At 39.2% G+C, this 21,740-nt stretch overlaps 1 protein-coding gene across 6 annotated transcripts in view; it reads right to left on the bottom strand.

The window, feature by feature from the left end:
* The window catches only part of SEPSECS (Sep (O-phosphoserine) tRNA:Sec (selenocysteine) tRNA synthase), a 37,778-nt gene extending 16,611 nt beyond the window's left edge, over positions 1 to 21,167 (bottom strand). For all 6 annotated transcript variants that reach the window (XR_002437833.1, XR_002437834.1, XR_002437837.1 and 3 more), the window contains exons 1-8: positions 20,175 to 21,167; positions 19,192 to 19,346; positions 16,871 to 16,989; positions 16,630 to 16,788; positions 15,389 to 15,542; positions 11,385 to 11,487; positions 9,176 to 9,305; positions 8,923 to 9,014 (exon numbers count right to left, since the gene is read on the bottom strand). Coding sequence is in view for 1 of the 6 variants with exons in the window: in XM_021393945.1 (XP_021249620.1) it covers positions 8,923 to 9,014; positions 9,176 to 9,305; positions 11,385 to 11,487; positions 15,389 to 15,542; positions 16,630 to 16,788; positions 16,871 to 16,989; positions 19,192 to 19,346; positions 20,175 to 20,390 (1,128 nt within the window). In the remaining 5 variants the exon portion in view is untranslated. The remainder of the gene's footprint in view (positions 1 to 8,922; positions 9,015 to 9,175; positions 9,306 to 11,384; positions 11,488 to 15,388; positions 15,543 to 16,629; positions 16,789 to 16,870; positions 16,990 to 19,191; positions 19,347 to 20,174) is intronic.

The following is a 21,740-nucleotide window of genomic DNA, read 5'->3' as shown; positions in this document are numbered from 1 at the left end:
GGGGAAAAAAAAAAGAAAGGAGACAATATTTTTGTTATTGGCCATCAAACAGAGAAAATACTATCTACTTCACAAGACTTTTAAGTCTCTATCACATCCTTTATAAGTGCACCAAATAAGTTGGACAGACACTTCTCTGAAACCCATCTATAAAGGAACAGCTCCATCTCCTTAACCTTGTTCTTCCTCTCAGGATGGCGGACAGCTCTCTATCTGGTCTAATATTGTGCTTGGGAGGTCAGCCATTCTCTCTGTAGAACTGATACCTAGAGGAGTAAGATCTTGAAGAGATTACCACTCTACAGCAGGTCCTTCCCCACACTGGACCCTGTTGAAGGAGCTGACCTTTCCCCACTCCTGCAAGATTTTCCCCTCATTCCAGCCCCATGAGCCAGAGAATGAACCATCACAGATGGCCATGATATGGCAAACTGCTTCCTGTATTATTTTCTGTTAATATATTCCAGACTAAAACAATCACTTTTTGTTACCACTTACTAAACAATCACAGCTACCACTGGCTCATAGACCTCTCTTTCTGTACAAGAAGACAATATGGTTGTTTTTTTTTAAGGAGAAGGCTAAGAGTTTGACTGTATTTTGTTTCATACAACATATATTGTTGTATGTACAAGCCCCTTAAAAAACGGAGGTATCTGAATTCCCGATATCACTTAGATTCCACTCTTATGAACTCCAGTTTCGCAACACTTTCACCATAAATGTCCTGGCTAAGACACTACTCACACTCACATTAATTAAAGCCTGCTTCTCTTCCTTCATCTCTGTTTCATTTCTATGATAATCTATGATAGCTGCTCATAGTCCTCAGTTCAATATCTTCCTTACCACATATCAGCTCAAAACACAACACAGTAAGAATGAACACCACTCTCCTTATTGTATTCTTTGTCTGCTTTTCTGTCCTTTTTAATGCTTAGTTTCTCATAAATACTAGCAAAAAGATGCACATACTGGGTATTCTTTTTTAAAAATACTAAACACCAGCTTTTTCTTCTTCCTGGTCAAAAAGACTGTGCTGCTCATCTACTTCAATGTGACTGCCTGTTTCAGCATCCTCATCAATTTCTGCACCTGACAAGTGATTTTTCATTCCTTAAATAGAGTTGTCTCTCCCGTTTGCAGACCAGTATCCTGTTCTGACCCGCACACTCTGACAGGTACAAATTATAGCTTGTGATCAAAATTATGCTCTTGAACAGAGCCTCCCGCAGGTCCTATGAAACCAAATGAGTTTTGTAGTAACTAAGTTAGAAGAATGTTACAGTTGCTTAAGCCACTGCAGTGAGCCCAGCTTTATGAGCAAACAAGCGACCACCGCTCCTGACCTGTGCTTCCTAATACCACGGGATGAATTTTGCCAGAGAGAAAAAGTAGGATGCTGCTGTAAATACAAATTAGGCTATAGATTCATTATCAACAAGAGCACACAGCTTCTTTAACACTTGGAACAAGAACAACAGAAACATGAGAGGTATCTATGGTTAATTATTAGAACTTGGAATGTGTGAAGAATCATTTGTATTTTCCAGAGGCATTGTGAAATCAAATGATTCAGAGGTTTCAATCCATGAGTTTATTTACAGTTCACTTGTAGAAGTTGAAAAACATTTACTCAAATATTCAAACATGTCTCCCTTCCTCCTAGTCCATCACTGAATATAAACACATTATTCATGTGTTATTTGCTTTCCACAATGAGCATTGTTAAAATGTTTAGCCATTAGATCAGTACTTTTTGTAATCCAATTCATAAATTAATCCGTGCTCCCTCTGCTGGCTATTTACTTCTACAGCTGAAGTAAAGTATTACAGAACTACACATTAACTGCGCATACTACGGAGGTATTATCGATGAAACTAGCTCTGAGAAAAACTTGTCTTGGAACAGGAAGAAATTCCCAAGTAATTCATTTGTGTACATCATATCTAAAGAATTCTCTCTTGCATCTCTTATAGTACGTATTTATCACCGAAAGGACTCCAAGTTGTTACAACCAGTAACCCACTGTACAAACGTTATTAAATAAGTTCCTAGGTTACTAGAGCAGCCTTCACAAACACAGGAATTTGGCAGAACCAGAGAGAATAGAAAGATGGGGAAAAAAAGAATCCAAACGTACATTTTTACCTGTTTGACTGGAACTACCTGCACACAAATTCAAAATCTTATTTTCATAAACTATAGCATTTTGCATTTTTCCACTGGAAGCCCTCTTGTTATTTTATAGATTGTTATAAAATAGATTAACGGCCTTTCAAAAAAAAAAAAAAAAGAAATATGAAATATTTTTGTGAGGTCAAATCTATAACCAACCCCTATTACAAAATATTTCTGTTACGTGGACAATTTATAAGCACCCTAAGCAATTATATACAAATGAGCTCTTACAGAATTGAATTTCTGTGGCAGCCAATGAAGCTTTCTCCTTTGGAGCTAACTATTATATGCTGAAGTTGCACTGAACAACATGAGCACTAAATGTCAATTAGGTTTCATTATTTAATTCTCCCTTTCCCCTTAAAAACTTACCAAAAACCAAAACTTTACAGCCTCTTTGTGCTCCATACACACTGCTAATTCTTATACGCTGTACTGCTGCTGCAGTAGTTGTTCATGATGAAACTGTCACAGCTTCTCTTCTGCTTTATGTATCAGACAGAGCAGCTGCATCTGATGCATAACCTGATCAGACACCGGGCACACCACTTCATGCACACAAAAAGAGGCTGCACTGCTGAGCATGGAGCCCCATTATCAGAAGGCTTACTTCCTGAAATGCAGCCAAAAACATGAGAGAAACTGCATGTGTACATTTGGAATACTCACATTACACCACATAGCCTCATATATGGATTCTCTTGCATTGTAACACCAAGAATTTTGTTCTGAATTCATAATACAATGGAAACTTTAAAAAATATATACAAAATTGATTACAGAACCCTGAAACCTTTGTAACAACAGTAATGGACAACCACTAACAGCACAAAATTCAGTAAAGGAGAATGCTGGGTTCTGTACCCGGGAGTAATGTTGGTCCCAAGTACAGACTGGGAAATGAGTGGACAGAGGGCAGCTCTGCAAAAAGCAATCTTGGGGGTGCTGGCCAACAGCCAAGTGAGCAAACAGCATTTGAGGGTGCATTAAGCACAGAACAGCCAGATGGTCAAAACAGGTGATTATCCCACTGTATTTAGCATTGGTACAGTTTCACTTCAAATACTGAAGCAATTCTGGGCTCCACCATACAAAAAGGACACTTGAAAGGGCTGGAAGACACGTCCTGTGATGACAGTCTGAGGACAATTGGGCTGCCCAGACAGGAAAACGGGAAAACGGGAAGCCAACCAAAAACAGAACACGAGGGAATGGCACAAAGCTGCACCAGGGGAGCTTCGGGCTGGACATTAGGAAAAATTTCTGTACTGTGAAGGTGGTCAAACACTGGAACTTCCTAGAGAAGTACTTGATGTGCCATGCCTGTCAGTGCTCAAGTAGCATTTGGAAAATGCCCTCAATAACATGCAGTTGGACTGGACGATCTTTGAAGGTCCCTTCCAACTGAGCTGTTCTAACTCTATTCTAACAGCAACAGCTTAGTAGATTTTGCCAACCCAATATGAAAACACAAATGCTGACAGTCACCACTCTTTTTTTTTTCCCTTAAATCAATATTCTCTTCAGCACTTGCAAGGCCTTGAGACCTGTCTCCCTGAGGGTCATACCTTTCTACCATGTTCTGAGTATGGCCACCACTTTGAAGCTTCCATTCATATTCGGCACCTGCTAAGCTACACCACACCATTTAACACAGTGATTACACTCAGTTAAACTATCTTTCCTCCATCCACACAACAATCTGAATACGGTTCTACGTATTTCACATGATGAAAACCTTGCAATACTCCCACAGGTTTGACAAACTACTGTCTAGGCTAAGTTCCAAAAAAAAAATCTTTCTTATTGTAAGAATATTTGACATCTTACATTTTTAATATCCAGCATTACATCTTTTCTCTTGCTCTTAAATTCAGTCATAAGTGGAGAAGCAATATAAACTCACACTTAAGAGTACAAATAATTTATTCTTATCAGAATAAACCACATTTTCATACATCAACAATAAGACATGAAATGTGAAACCAGTATTTTACTGAATTGTAAAAATCAAACAATTTCCTCCCACTCGTTGTGGTTTTAAATATTTTAGATTCACATATTTGGATTCACACTCTGTAAGGACAGAAGAATGACTCCAGTTAATCACTCTGGATAGTATACAGACAGCTGAATACAGATATAAAAAGCTCCATCACATCTCATTTCAGAAAATCAGGATTATCTTGATCATTTGTTTGTTAAGGAAAGACTGCTGAAACATGTAATTGCTGAAAACAAAATGAAGCTATTACCTTTTCACTAATACCAGTATACTAACTAGTTAAACTGAGTTAACAAGCCAGTTACGTACACATTGGAAAATAGTTAGCAAATATTAAACCTGTTACGGAATGTAGGTTCCCTGCTTTCCATCAATTCTGACACGATCGTTAATTGAAATCTACCTCTTATGATACTATGCAGCGTAATTGCGACATACATCCTGGATAAAGAAACACACACATGCAAATAGAGAGTTTTCAGACCTGGCAACACAGAATATGGGACACAACGTAACCAGTACTGAGGAAATCAAAGGAGTCAATTCAAAAACTCAAGTTTTACATAACAATGAGTTCTTCAAAAGTAACAGTATTAACAAATTTGAGTGTGGACCTGGTGCCATTATCCGCATTATGAGAAGACCTAGAATCCCTTTCTGAAATCAGAAAACTACTTTTAAAAACACGACATACGCATATAAAAAATAATACTGAGAATCTAGCACAAGCGAGAAAAAATTACTGATGGTAGCCTTTCAATCCTTTCCTTATTATGCTATCACATACAGTCACATTTATCAGACACTCAGACAGTATGTGTGTGCTACTCCCTTGCTCTTCTGTCCTCAGATTCATTGCACCGTTTTACTCTCTCATATCAGAGCATACAACCTCATACTCCATGAACGCCATCCTGTCAGAAAATATCATTCCACGCACATGTTCCTCTCTCTCATATAATCTCCTTCCTATATTAAACAGTATCCCCCTGCAGAAGAAAAATGGGACAGGATGCAGCAGGGGACACAGAAGAGAAATTGTCACTGTGCCAGTTCAAACGGTCAACTCAGAAGGAGGTTTCAATCTGCTCACAAGGAGCTGAATCAGCAATGGCACCCACCCAGTAGAAAGCTGTGTCCTCTGCATCCCCTACAGCCTCTGCGCCCACTGGAACTGACTCAGCTTCCCTGACAGAGCTGCCTAGGCAACATGGAGCCACCCAGGCCTGAGGCAGCAGGGCATGCCCAAGCCTTCTGTCAGGGTCTGGGACATCTGTGGGAGGTGCCCAGGAAGAAGAACTGCTCAGCGTGGGGACAGAGCTCTGGAAGGAGGTGGGCAGGCTGAGGAGACTCCTCCCAGCCTGAGTTGAGGGATTGTGTCCTGGGGAACAATAAAGTCCCAGCTGACAATGAACTCATTCAGGATTTGCTGCTCCTGTTAGGTGCACAAAAGTCTATGGGGCCCATTGGGATTTATCCCAGGGTACTGAAAAAACTTGCTGATATTATCCCGAGATCTCTCAATTATTTTTCAATGTTTTTGGGAATCTGGAGAAACTGGACACTGGCAAATATTGTTCCAATTTTCAAGAAGGGCAAGAAAGAAGACCCTGGTAATTACAGGCATGTCAGTCTCACTTCAGTGCCTGGTAAAATTACAGAGATCATAACAGGAGTTACTGAAACACACACACATGAATGACTGCAGTCATTGGTCACAGCCAACGCAAGTTCAAAAGAGGAAAGTCCTGCTTAACAAACTTAATTTCCTTTTATGACAAGGTTATCCATCTAGTTGACCAAGAAAAGCCAGCAGATGTGATCTTTTTGGATTTCAGCAAAAATTTCTACACTGTCTTTCATAGCGTTCTTCTAGACAAAATGTCCAGCATACAGCTAGTCCAGTACACAGTATGATGAGTGAACAACAGACTAATGGGTTGAACTCAAAGGTTTATAGTAGATGGGGTTATGGAAGGCTGGAGGCCAACTAATAGTGGGGTACATCAGGGCTCCATCTGGGGGCCAGTACAATGTTTTTTATAAATGATCTGGATGCAAGACTATACTCCACACTAAGTTTGAATATGATACTAAATTAGGAGGAGCTGTTGATGTCCCCAAGGGTAGAAAGGTCTTCTGAGAGATCCTGATTGACTAGAGGGCTGGGTACTCACCAACCACACAAAATTTATCAATGGCAAGTGCTCAATTCTGCAGCTGGGATGGAGTAATTCTGGACATACGTACTGACAGGGAAACAAGAGGCTGGAGAACAGCCCTGCAGGTCTGGGAGTTCTGGTTGACAGCAAACTGAATATGAGTCAACAGTGTATCATGGGGTGCATCAGGCCCAGCACTGCCAGCTAGATGAGGGAAGGGACTGTCCCACTCTGCTCTGTGCTGATGCAGCTTTACATCAAGCACTGGGTGCAGGTTTGGGCATCATAATATAACAAAGATGTAAAACTATTAGAGAGGGTCCAAAGGAGGGAAAGAAAGATGCTGAAGGGTCTAGAGGGCAAGATGTGTGAAAAACAGCTGAGATAATGCAGTTTGTTCAGCCTAAAGGAGACTGACAGAAAGCCTCGTGACAGCCCCCTCACAAGGGGAATGGAGGGGCAGGTGCTAATCTCTTCTCTCTGGTGACAGTTACAGGATCCTAGGGAACAGCATACAGCTGTGTCAGGGAGGGCCAAGTTGGATGTTAGGAAAAGGTCATTCATCAGAGGGTGGTAGGCATGGAACATAGGAGTGGTGATAGCTGCTGGAATCAAGGAATGTTTGGACAGTGTTCTCAGACATAGGGTTTGAATCTGAGGTGCTCCTGTGCAGAGCCAGGAGTTGGACCCGATGATCCTTGTGGGTCCCTTCTAACTCAGGATATTCTATGACTAGTTCTTTCCCTTGGTTGCATGAGATTAATCTCTTCTCAGTAATATTCTGGCCTTTCTGGCTTGAGCTCAAATAACCTGAAATAACACTAGTGAATAAGTATAAAAAGAGAAGGAAATACTGGAAGTTTTTTATAGCTGACTTTGTGTGAATAGGTGTAACTGCACCAATATAGAAAGGAGTACTCAATGTCAACCTATAAATAGCTCCTGCTGAGAGCCTAATAGCTCTGCCTCTGTCTTCACAGGGCACAGGCAATAAACTATCATTATTACATTTTTACAATTCAGGAACAAACACATTTAAGCAAAAAAAGGTTTCTATTTCTACAGCAAATCCAATAAAAGAAACACATTTACACCATATAAGGCTATGTTTATAGAATATACTCACACTTGAAATAAAACAGACCTGAAATTGTAAAAATGTAACGCTTTATTCACTTCAGAATTCTACTTCCAAGGAAATAATATAATTTAAAATATTATACAGCTATTCATTAAGACAATTTAGTTACAAATAACTTATTATTTATAGCGTGGCAATATTTATACTGTTCATCACGTTATCTGATGCAAGTATAAGTTTAACATCAAAATCAGTTTTGCAGAAAACATGATAAATTCACTTCTTCTGGAGAGGAAGAGGGGAAAAATATATACATTTGCTTTAAATGAAGATACAAACCCACATATTGTGATAGTACAATGGTTCAGAATAAAACAGTGTTAGAAACTATATTCCACTAGTGGTAAAAGTATGACTGCTTGCAGCATTTCACAAGCCATGCTTTCACTTAGCTTGCACAGACAACACCATAGCCTTTGAAATTCAACTCTGCTATTCTTCTCATATTCTAGCCACTCCTATGGGATCTCAATTCCAGTAAGAATTTCTGCACGCCAGTACAAGCAGCTAGAAACAACTCATGGCATACAGCACTATCATCCAGCTCAGATATCAGAAGCAGCAGCAAGCTGTCAGCAGGAGACAATTGGAACATATTTCCTAAATAAAATAGTGTATGTAACAAATCACATGATTTGTTAAGCATGATTTAAAACTATTAACTTACAGTACTCAATACACAACATTTCCTTACCTAAAACACTCTACAAAAAGAATTCTTTCTGTGAGAGTGCTTACAGATAGCAAAAGTAAGACTTTTAGTATGTCCAGAGCCGAAAATGACAGGTTCTAACTTTAGACCACTTGAATATTTGTGAAAACGTAGTTATATCCAACACATAACATACATGGGAGAGGTAGAGAAGAAACCTAGCTCTATATCTAGATGGATGCCTTAAATGACAGACTTTTAATCTTGTGGCCAAGAACAGTACCTGTAACTTATCAGAAGCCACGATTTTCTTGAGAATGTGGTTCACAGCATTTAATACTACCACAGTACAAAAGCATATGGCCAAATGAAGACGAGCAAAGACCCCTGCGATGAGCAGAGACCCTCTGCATCCAGGCTCATGCTCCAGGCCTGGAAGCACTGCAGTCATCATTACACAGCACAGCACTTCTCAGATTGTACTGGACAAAATTCTACTGCATTAGTCATACTCTTGAACAATAAACACGAATACTGTATGAGATAGTTAAACTGAGGTAAAATCTCTCATTTGAAATACAACAAGGAAATAAAACTTATTCATGAACATCATTTGGCCAAACAGTAATTGTATCATATTGTCTTTCCAGATTAAGAGCTGTAAACTCCAAAGAAATTTAACGGCTTGCTAGACAGAAACAGGATTTACTACATGAAGCAGTTTTGCAACAAGACTTTAACAGCTGAATTCAAGAAAATGTTGCCACCCAAAAAGCTTACCTTTCTCTCTTTCAGTAACTGTTTGTAGCCACTGGCACCTAGAGACAGAAGTGTAATGAGGACATCTAAAGAAGGAGATGCAGAAGCTCTTCCTGAATAAGCAAAGCAAAACAAAACAAAAGAAAAATGTACAGATAAAGTTTTCAAAACAACAACAACAAGAAACGCAAACAAAAATTATGTGAAAGAAAGTTGATAATCAAGTTTTCTACACTTATTTTGTATAGATAAAATCAATTCAGGAACTACATACCTGGATACATTTTGCTGATCTCCTGAATGAAGGACTCATTGAAGCCAGCAATGATAGCACCACCTACTGGAACCATAAAATTTTTGTCCAAGCTCTGAACAAAAGCATCTATTCTGCCTACTCGAGCACCCTTTATCAAAAGGAATAAAAAAATCCACAGCACACATTAGGAAAAAATAATCCAGCAATAAAACAAATGCAATTCCTAAAATTCTCTCAGATATTTCTGATTAAAAATTTTAAATCACAGTTTTACCTTTGCTTAGTGTTGCTTACCATTTTTTGCTATCTGCTACCATACTATCTTAAGAAATCTTGATTTGATAGGATTTAAAATGTTGCTTTTAGTTCCTGCATGTCTTCTAAAGCATAACTCATTTGCAGCAACTATCAAAAAAAAAAATCCTCTTGGAATTTAATGGAAATTATACAGTTAACATTGCACAATTCAAAATGTTTCACAGATTCTGGCAGTAAAGGGCTACAGGTTAATGCTTCCTCAGAAAATAAAAATATCCTTCTTGACACATACATATAATCTGCATCAAAACAAGTGAACTGTGACCACATTCCTTCATATCATGCTGCCTGCAAAATTAAGATCCAGATAATTTCCCCAAAGACTTCCCCTATTCCTGGAAAACAAAATGTCCCTAACATTTAGGCAGTTAGATATTCTTAAAGGAAAAAAAAAAAGGTAGATTCTGCTGTGCAACTTCAGTTTTAGTAATACATTATCAATGAACTGTGCAATTAAAAAGCATGCATCATAACAGAACCTTGAGAGTATATTCATGATCATACATATTAAACAATATTCAAGTACTTACATATTATACATACATAAGTACTTTGTATTAAAACCAAGGAACAGAAACAGAGCTAACATCTACGGCAAAAAGAGTGAAAAAAGCAGATAAAACTAAAACATAGTTGTTATTTCTGTGTTTTAATATCTCTGCGTGGGGGACAGGTATACGTCAGATTTCATTAGTAACTACTTCCACATGGACAGTACATTTTCTATCAGAGGAAATAAATTTTTGTAAATAGATGTGAAACAAATGGCAGCTCAAAATGTATACATTCCCATCACCAAAGAAGAGAAAGCAAAACCCAAATCACCCACCAAGAAGCCAGGGAAAAACACAGAAACAAAAACATGAACAGCTCCATTTGTAGCTTTGCAGTCTGAGAAAATCATCATTAGAAATTACATTCTATGCAGTAAAACTCAGCAATCCCACAGCCTCCTTCATGTTAGAATTTCACCACAGTTATGCAAGTTAAATACAAGAAACGTGTACTATCACAAATGAAACACATACAGTGTTCTATTTCACACACCATTTCAACTTTTGTCACCTTCCTTCAGTCTCTCAAGATGAATTTAGAAATACTAACAAGATCAAGCTGGTCTATGCTCCTTTAATAACAATGTCTTCTTAATCAGAAAAAAATTATCAGCATATTTAAAATTTATAATAGTTCAGGATTCCCTGGATCCTGCTAAAATACATAAGCAACAAGGAGAAAAGAGAAATATTGAGGAAACATTGCATGCATTTGCAATGAGCAAAAATGCAGGCATCATATGTTTTGTGGCTGATCGTATGTATTAAGCAATTTGCTTTGCAAAAACAGCAAGAAGAAATTGAACTTGTTTTGAATACAACATTGAATTTAACAGTTTTCTCAGGTGCTCTCTGTGCCAACAATATTGACAAGTGACAACACTTACATAGTGCTGCTGTACCACATCATGCCTTCAAGATCGTGCCAATCAAACGTTTGATTTTAAGAATTTAAAAATTGAAAAAAAATTTGAAAATCAGTAATCATTCTGTTAAAGCCATAATCCCTATTCAAGTACAACCAATTATTTAATGTAGTTATGTTAATAACGTTATGAAATATTTTAAGAAAGATTAATAAGGATATCTTTCCATTATAAAAGACACCTGAACATAAACGAAGCCTAAGTAAACTTGATTATACAAAAAGTACATAATAGAAAATACACACATTATTTTAAGTATTATTTCCTTCTGCTCCATATTCTCAAAAAATAGTCCAACTACAGGATATGCAGGGGATTAATCTCAAAGCTGTGACACATGATAAAACTTGCTAGCATTGTCTATGATTAGAGGTCTTCTCATGCTTGTTAAAAATACATATATATATATTTGAAATGCACGGTTCCTACCTGCTGGATAAGATGCATACACTTTGAAGACTGAACTCCATATGCATTGTTGACAATATGGGGAATGTCATAATTAGCACAAATTATAGCCAATTCCTCCAGCCTATGAGCATAAAATTGTAATTTAGAGAAACACTAATCACTGTAATCCATGTTATCAATCAGACCATTAAAAGACTGAAAGGTCTACAAGAAGGTCAGAATGAGAAAATAAACTTTCTTGTTTACTGCCTCATGGCAGAAGTAGTCACCTTAAGCAACAAAGGTTAAGAAGAAAATTCTATTAACTTTTATATGTATTACAAACCATTGAGCAAGGCTGAGATTTTTAGGATCACAGAATCATAGAATTGCTCAGGTTGGAAAAGACCTTCAAGATCATCAAGTCCAACCACAACCTAACCATACTACCCTAACTCTAACAACCCGCCACTAAATCATGTCCCCGAGCACCACATCCGAACGGTTTTTAAACACATTCAGGGATGGTGACTCAACCACCTCCCTGGGGAGCCTGTTCCAGTGCTTAACAACCCCTTCTGTAAAGAAGCTTTTCCTGATATCCAACCTAAACCTCCCCTGGTGCAACTTGAAGCCATTTCCCCTTGTCCTGTCACCTGTCACCAGTGAGAAGAGACCAACCCTGCTCTCACTGCCATCACCTTTCAGGTATTTGAAGAGAAGGTCTCCCCTCAGAACCCTCTTCCCCATACTAAACAGCCCCAGTTCCTTTAGTCTCTCTCTTTTCATGCTTCACTGAAAGTTTTGTCTAGAACCCAGTACAAAGACCCCAAATAATCGTTTCAGATATTTTAGATAACTAATGGAATTGCAGCTATTTATGTATTTTCATTTTTAATATTCAACCTGAAAACAGCTTGATGGAAGTTTCAAGATGTGTTTGAGGAATTGAGAGCTTTGTAAAAGAAGTTATCATTATGTTTCTATTTTTATTTATTTTTTCCAAAGAACTATTACTTCAACCCTTTGGCTGAGATCTCACTTGCGTATTTCATCTAAACTGATCAACAGAGAAAAAATTCTTCAAAAGGGGTGGATACCCTTAAAATGATGCCCTTAAATGGGTAGCCTTAAAATGACAGAATGTGGAGATCAAAACATTAAAACTTCATTCAACTGTTTACTCAGAAAAAAAGGAAAATTTTCATCTGCCTTTAGAAATTCCTGAAATTACAGTGAGGCCAGCTCGGATTATTTCTCAGTGAAACTAGGATTTAACTGAATGCAGAGGTAATTTCCATTGAGGGACTTCAGCCTTTTAAGCACATGTAGTTAGTAACCTTTTCAAAGCACTCCAATCACGCTCTTATTTTTTTAGTATCTTGATTTCTAATAAACTTTTGAATATCTTTTAAAAAGAAAATATTCAAAAATATTTCAAAAATAAGGTAATACATAATAATTTAAAGCGATGATAAAGATTATTAAAAAAAAGCACCTGAAAAATCCAAGTCGTCAATGCATTTTTACCCCATCTCCTTTTGTGCAGCCTCTCACTGTCATTTACTGACATCCATATAAAATGTGACAAGAATAGGAAAACAATTCGTAAGAGGTGACATTTGTTTGTATTCTATTTCTATTATATTGTCTTGTGTCCTTTTGTAATGCAAAACTCAGTTACAAACCTCAGATTCAATTTTCAGAACCTCAACCCCTAGGAAAACAACAACAACACAGTGTTATTCCTAAAGAAATTTTACATGTAAAGCACAAGTTTGACTAGGTAACACTAGTACTATAATGTATGTATTCATCTTTGACAGTCAAGATATTCAGCAGGAGCTGCATGTACAGTAATTCTTCCCATTTACCAACATTCTGAATCCTGAGTTAAGAGGAAACATTGCCATGGGCAAAGTTTTTGCCTTCTGATCTGCTGGTCTTGCTCAGATTCGTTCCTCACCTTAACAAGACTCAAAGAAAATAGTTCCCACTATTACAGGTTGTTTGTTTTTTTTTTTTCAAGTGCAGGTAGAGAAATTCACCAATATAGAAACAGAGGGTTCACTGCTGTGTATGATTGATCATCTTTCTCACCTGCTGAGGCTTACTGAAGCAATAAGCTAGCTTCTACAGATACTGAAAACAAAAACAGCACTTTTCCTACAAATATTTTATTGAATAATTAGATCCATGCGACAATATGAGATGAGAATGCTACAGTTTGAAAAGAATGTGTGACTGCGTGGGAAGTGAACAATAAAGCACACCACTTGTATGCTTCTAAAGCTTAAATTAAACCATTAATTGCAGCTAGTCATATCAGAAAAATAAAGCATTAATGCAATTTTGGTTACTACTCAAGTTCCTCAAAGTCACAAATAGAATAAGTTGCAAAATACTTCTCTATGCCCTTTCTTTCTCTCCTGCCTGAGAAAGTTCACAAAAAACAACTTTGGTCTTTCTTCTAATACTAATGAAAGTGACAAGGTAGAGAATTTTGAGGAGTTCATTAATTAACCAAAAAGTCACCTTTTTCCTTTAGTACTCTTTTAATTACAGTACTTTTAGAGACAGCTTGCAGCAACAGGTAGAAGACTGTCAGAGAACTGATGTCTCTCTAATAAAGGGGATTTATACAGTAGTACATTGTATCAATAAAGTTACATAACACTTCAAAGGAGCTATAGGTACACAGACATAAACTTATCCTAATCTTTTAACAATCCTAAGCCACTTAAAATTTTAAAACATCGCCATCACAACTAAACAAAGCCTTAACAATGTAAATTATCTAAAAGCAGACATATAAAAAATGGTATCCTCCAGAAATGCTGTATTTTCTTTCCCACAGGAAGATGAATGTTATGGCCTTCAGTAGGTGACAGTATCCTTTAAATAGAAAGTGCGTTCAAATTCTCTTATATCTGTGGTATATCATAACACAGTGCCACCACCTAATATTTCATCTCTTAGTTGCAGAGGACAAAACAATTGCATGTCAAAAAGAGGAGGCAGATAACGAAAAGATTCATTTACCAAAGCTATAAAATAGACCATTCAATTTTGAAAGCTTTGATTTAAGCTAGCCAATAAATTTGCAACTCAACTCCCAACAACGTTCATAGTATTCTGACAGAATTATTTGCTTTTAACTTCCCTCTAGCAACTAGGTTAAACCTATCACAAATACTGTTTTTCAAATATTTTAAAACTAATTTATGTGTAGAAATAATGTCTTCAATATTCTGTTTCTCATCTCATAATTGCAGTGTTCATCTCTGCTTCAGCAAGTGCTTGAATGACACATTTGTAGCAACTACAGAAGTTATGAACACATAATAGGAAGAAAGAATGCAAGATAGTTTCTTTTAATGGTGATTTAACAGCTGGAAATTATAAGTTGTAGCATCAAGCACCAGGCAGCAAATGTAAATGTTCAAACCCAGATACATCACAGTAGAGCAAAACTTATGTTATTCTCATATAGCACTGCCCTACATGCTTTCAAGGGTTTCCCTATATCAGTACATCTTCATTAATGCTAAGGACAACAATGTAATGCAGGAAAGAGCAACTCAAGCAATGATTTTATATGTTGGTGATAGGTTATTTTTCTTAGCAGTTGTATCAGCATAGGAAAATTCATAATCGGCTAAAGGAGAAGAATAGAAAAGGTAAGATGAGTATTAAAATCTGGCATTAGCAATGGAACTATATTTTCTGGATCGTTTTTCTATGGAAGTCTACTTTTTACCACTTCCACGAAATTACATGAGAAACCTCTGTCAAAGTGGCATTAATTCCACCTAAAGTGACCATGATTAACCTCATTCATATGAGAGAAGGAAGACCTTCTCTATTATTCTCATTTTCCTAATACATTTTTTTGAAACCGGAGCATTGTTTCACAACCTGCCATTACCCTTAAACACAGGGACTGAAGCATCTTCACTAGTTGTTGGCAGTAACTGAGCATTCAAAACATGTAGGTTTTATCACTGACAACAAATAATGCACTTCTCATGAAGACTACTTACCTATCAGGTACCCTTGGAGCAAAGCAAGACGTTGTAGAATGCACACAAAGAATATTTTCAGCACCAAGAGTCTTGACTTTAGCCTCCACTGCTTCGACATCTGTCCGTAGCTCATCACCTTCTAATACATTTTCTATCACCACAGGCTCAAAACCTAACCAACAAAAACAAGATCCGAATGTGTATCAACGAATCTCCAACTAATTGTGCGGTTTTCATTTCTACCATAAATCCAAAAAAATATATATTTTTTTCTGTTAACAGATTATTTCAGACTTAGATTAATAATATAGACACGTTAGCATAGAATCCACTCTGTTGTTTTTACCCATTGAATCTTTTATGCCAAAAAAACAGAATCATGGTATGGCTTGGGTTGGAAGGGAACTCAGAGATCATCTAGTTCCAAACCCTCTTCTGCGGGCAGGGTTGCCAACCATTAAATTAGAGGGCACTAGATCAGGTTGCGTAGGGCCCCATCCAACCTGGCCTTGATAAGAAATGTTTCCTAGGAACTAGGACAAGAATCTATGCCACGACTTGCTCAGGTATACGCATGAGCTGGAAAATGACCGTATCCCTTACTTGCCATTTCCTTGATCCCATGAGTCTGTCTGCAGGAGGGGACAGCCTCAGAGCAGAGACAGACTTCTATCCTTAGTTTACTTACAGTCTGGTAGACATGGAGTTTCATTTGAGAAGAAAAGAAGGTTTGAACTAAGAAAGGCACCAAACTTCTTATTCCCTGACTGCGCACAGACATACCGAGATTAAAAACAAATGGGGCAGCTAACACTCGCCATGTTTCAAAAGAAATGACTGTGACAGTCAGACAGCTCGTCACCTTCTGATCCCAATTTCAAAGACACATTTGTTTTTTGCATAAGTTTTAGACAGGGATTTGGACCTTGGACCTAAGATTTACAACATTCTCAGGAAAGCAAATTAGGCATCTAACTGAAAAATGAACTGTAATTGCCTTAGTATTGTGTACTAAGAAACCACAATACCGTATACATCTCCCTACTTCAGCATACTCCCACAGTCTATAATGCAACTGGAAAATTCATGTCTGATTTTGTGTTGGAAATCAGGTGTGTACAAATAAAGCACTTACAACTACTATACATTAGGCCTTCTCTGGATATGATTCCAACTATATGAATTCAGCATCACACTGAAAGATAAAGTTTCATATCTGTTAGAAGAGCACACCATGCAATCAGTCATCCCCCGATTACCTGCAGTTATCATTGATTTAAAGCAAGATTTCTGGTCTATACGTGGCCAAATAATGTATTTTGCCTTTGGTCTTTTGTGCCGCAATGTTAAAAAACACAGAGTTAGACTCATGCCAGTTGCCATAGGAACCACAAAGCAATTGGTCACCGTCCGGACACCTGTACATGAAAAAGTCAGAAATTAACATAAAGAACACATGACATTTTGCCACAAAAGAGAGATTTTTGCATGTACACCTACCAGCCTGCTTTATAATATCCAGAACTACTGAATTAGTAAGCTTGTTCAAAAGGCTAGACCCTGCAGCTTTAGGCTGGACTGCAGAAATATCTCCTGATCTTCCAATTCCATGGATCAACCTGAACAAAAAAGGTTGAAAACATATATCAAGATTTGTCATGTCCCAAAGAAATAATTCTTGCTGACTGGAAAGAATTTAATTTGATAAACAATTGTGGAAAATATTGTATCCAGTGCACTATCTCTCCTGAGCTCCATTGCAACAAACTACATATATTAGCATGAAATTGTATTTTTTTGTTGTTTTGAACAATAGACTAACAATGTTCCATAAAGTAAATATAAAACTTCAAGAAGACGACTCATAACAGCAACAGTTTGAGCATCTGGCAGGCTTACTTTTAAGTGCACCCCAGCAACTTCTCAATGCCTGTTGAACTAGCATTATAAATGCAGGTATGTCCAGACACGTAAATCCAAAGAAAACAGAAGTCAGTTGCCTACAGTGGAGCATAGTATAGGCACAGCGGTATTATGGAGACACTCCCCTGCCAAATGCTTAACCTCCAGAAGGCAAAACGTCCTGAAAGACATGTAGGTTAATGCATCTCTTTGTCAACCTTTTTCTATGCCTTCACTTCCCCTACCTCATTCTACTACTCAATATTATGTACCATGCAATACCACCTCTCTCTCTTTATAGATAATGTCTACAAACTATGTTAATAAATGCCAGATATTTTTCAGCATCTTTCACGATTGACGGTTCCCGAGAACATCTATAAAATACAAGTTTACAGAAATAGCTTGACCCACGGCTGAAATGCAGCAACCATCCAAGCTAACAACACATATCTATTTATGGCTTTAATTCTGTTTTTGTATTGTAAATACTGTAGAATGCAGTCTCACGAGTGGATGAAACTCAAAACTTCTTGTAGCACTGTTTTGCAGCTTGAATGTTTTCCTCCCATTTCAAGCTGTTGAAATCAACATTAGCTTGATTATCAGTTGAAACTTGCGCCTAATCCTCAGTCCATCAAAAATATTTTCTTCTCTGATTTCTGCTGCTATTTTCTTGATAACTTTCTCACATTATGTTTTCTTTTCTGCACATAAATACTCCTTTCTGAGGAGCTCTTCTCCCTACAACTGGGCCTTAGAAAAGAAAACTGCTTCAGAACCACCTCCTGCTAACTCTCCCACTCCCAAAGCCACCTGGTAAAACATTTCTGCAATCAGTTCATGGAGGAAAGCCTCTAAGCCTTTCCTTGTTCTTGCTGAATCTCAGCTGAAAGTGAGATGCCAGGTGACAGAGCTGCCTGCGACCAACAGCAGCTAAATGTCAGCCCAGGCTTGCTCCGTCCAGAAGCTGGGCATGCACCCTCCAGCAACACCAGCGATTACTCGGGCATTCTTCCCGATGTGACTCCACCTCCCACACTGCATGTATCTTAGACTAGAGAGCAGTATAGGAAACAGAAAGCCCAAACTGATGTGTTAGTGGTTTTCTTCATTAATTTTTCATGTTACTTAGGGCTTCTAAAAGCCATTAAGCCTAAGTAATTCAGTTTCCATATGGTAAAGCTCACTAAAATTCTGGTCTCTAATATGCTTTTGCGCTAATACTTCAAGGAGAAATATTCCAAGAAATTTCACTTGGTTTCATTCACACTGGATGAAATAGCAAAGCTACTCAGCACAGAACCCTGTGCAAAAAAAATTTATCTTCATACTGACATTAATGCTGAGCCTCTAGAGTTATAGCTTCCAAAGTACCTGTCAAGCATAAGGGCTTTGAGCTATTAATAGCTCCTTTGTCTTTACCATTCAGCTCACTTCATATAAAATAAATTTTATATAGACTGAGTGCATATCAACTTTTCACATTATAAACATAGTAATGAAAATAAAAAATACAAATAGCTGCTCACTGGGGATGCCCAGTACTTTACAACAACAATATTCGGTAGGTTTGACTGATACACTGATAAAAAGCCGTACAGTACCAAAAAAACAAGTAATGCATGGATTATTTTAAAACAGAAAGACTTCTCCTTGCATTCCGTGAATTCGGCATGTTAGGCTTCTACTAGTTTTAGAGGACATACACCCAACAAAATATTTTTGTTACATTCAAGACTGCCCAGTGAGTTATTAATGAAAATTTTATACAGAAAAGTGGATCGCTTCAATATTGCATTATGCTTTTTTTTTTTTCAAATGCTATCTAGGTCTCAAATAGCAATTCACAATTAAAATAAGCACTTCGAAATCATCAATAATAAAACAATAATTCATATAGGCAATGAAGCTTGTACCTATAGTGCCTCCGGGCAACAAGTCCTGACGCCACTCTGCCTTCCCTCTCTCCCACACCGCAGTTGCCCAGAAAGTTATTGCTGTCCATTATGGCAAGTTCGTGAAGGAAGAGTTCAATGGTGCTTTCATCCCATCCATCTTCAGGGCACTTTCCCTTAATAATAATAGAAAGATAATTCCTAAACTTGGAAATTAAGAACAAACAAATAACTTGTTTGACTGATGTCACTCTTAGATGCTGAACAGCAGTTTCTATTTTGATTGCGCTTTCTGTTTATTATCTAATGTTATAGACTTGCATTCAAAAAGAAGTTAAATGATTTTTCCATATATCCAACGCAATTACACTGGCGTACCTTGATACTAAAATTCAGAGTACTTCTCACTTTCAGGAATTAAGTCATACACCAAACCATTGCAACACATAGGTGTTGATCACAATCTATAACACTGTGGATTATTTGATGTACGCTCAACACAAAAGCCTAATACTACAGAAACTCGGTGGATAAAACTGGATGGAGAGAACTGGGATATTGTAGAATCCAAAATATTAACTATGAATAGGAAGGAAACGCAGTTTCACATGCAACACATCTTCACACCTGCGTGCTTTCCTTCGCAGTTATTATCCGATGTGCCGGGAAGCTGCTGCCACAGCAGCTGCAACAGGTACGCTCCTTCGTGCGCTCTGCGCTACGAACTGTGGTCACCTCCGCCTCTTGCAAAGCAGATCCCCAAATGAAAGCTGCTCTAACCCCACGCAGCCGTGCTATTGCAATTCAGAGGGTCAGAGGTTGCTTAACTCGTGACAACAAATGGAACCCAATCGCAGCGGAGTACGAAAGGGTCGCCGCGCCATGTCCGCACAGAGCAGAGCAGCGGGCAGGGGCCGGCCAGGCAAAGCCCTCGGGGCACGCGGGCCGCCCCGCCCCGCCCGGCGCTGCCCCGCTCTGCGAGCCGCCTCCGCGGGGCCCGTTACCTGCTCCAGCAGCGCCCGCAGGCGCAGCTCGTGCCCGCGGCGGCCCTGCGCCCCCTGACGCACGTAGGCGGCGGTCACCAGCCGCTCGCTGGTCCCGAAGTTCTCCGTGTTCATGGCCGAGGGGCGGCGAGCGGGCCGCTCTCCGCAGCACGAGACCGCGCGGACCGTACCGCCGTACGCTTCCCGCCGCGGCCGTGCGGAGTATGTGCTGCGCATGCGCCGCGCCGAGTCCCGCCTGCCTGCCCTCACGGAGGCTGCGCGCGGACCCTGCCCGCCGCCGCTCAGGGTGTTCTGTGCCCGCCCCGGGTGAGCCGGCAGCTCCGGCTGTGGTGGGGCGCTGCGTGGCAGAGGTACGGAGCCTGCCCGTAGCTCTCCTACAGGGGCGGTGAGCAGGCGGTGCCCCTGTTCCGCTGCTTCGTCCTAAGCAGCCCGCGCCTGGTTATCCGAACCCGGTTTGAGATCTCATCCGATCTTCCTCGCAGTTCTAACTCAGACGGCTGAATAACGCGAGGACAGTACGCAGCGGCCGGCTCGTTCCATAGGTGTCATTGTCCTGAAAGGATATGACGGGTGTTTTGGTGGAGCAGTCTTCCGCACCGGTTAGATTTGTTGGCGCAGACTGTAGTTAACCCAGTTTTTCACCCTTTTGAGCATAAAGGAGCTTTGCAAATCGCTGCGTCTGGGCATCCTATTGCTGCTGCTAGGAAACGCAGGCCCGCTCAGCTCTTTCCTTCGAAGCACCACGAGAGGGCGCTAGTGCAAAGCTGACAGCGCCATGGTGCGCGTGTCGGCTTCGCTGCTGATCGTCCCCCGTTCGGAGGCAGCGCTCGGGTGGATGTGAACAGAGGAGGACGCAGAGTATGGCTTAGAACGACAGAGGCTAAGGTGGAAAAATGATCAGACTCATTTGCATGCTTTAGTAACTTTAGACCGGGTAGCTAATGTAGTATTAGCTACAAGGAATTAAAATTAATCATTTGCTAGTTACTGTTATGTGATGTGTGTTTTGTTTAATTATGGGCCGAACCGCTTAAGACCGAGACAACGTGAAGGCTTTTTGGGATCAAACCAGAGCAAGCCACGGAGTTCTTACTGCAGTGGAACACCAAAAGTAAGAGCTCACGGTGATCACACACACCCCAGCTCATGTGAATGGCTCCTCGGGGCAGAACAAATAGCTCAGGAGTTTCTTGTTTTACTTTTTCAAAAGAATTAATGTTCAAATCCTTTAGAAGCCCAGGGACGAACTGCTTACAGTGTTTTTGTCTCAATCCCAGCTAGTGCAGCCAAAGGGAAAGGCACTCTTAGTGACCCACTGAGCAAAACGTGAGCCTTCTGCCATTGAATTCTGAACTGTGTGCTTGCTTCAGACGGCAGCTCATCGGTGTAATTGTCTGCACTGAAAATTACATCCATTGCCATAGCCTTTCTGTACCTGTTGGCTAGGCATAAAAGCCTATTCATTTGGAGTCACAGTTGTTTGTTTGCTTTTTATTAAAAGAAATGGAAACAGAAATGCACTGTGAGTGGATTTCATCAGATGTGGCTGATACCAATAATTACATA

Source organism: Numida meleagris, chromosome 4 (assembly GCF_002078875.1).
Source record: "Numida meleagris isolate 19003 breed g44 Domestic line chromosome 4, NumMel1.0, whole genome shotgun sequence".
NCBI classification, from domain to species: Eukaryota; Metazoa; Chordata; class Aves; order Galliformes; family Numididae; genus Numida; species Numida meleagris.
The sequence above is the reverse complement of the archived record's forward strand: the minus strand, read 5'-3'. Positions and strand labels throughout refer to the sequence as shown.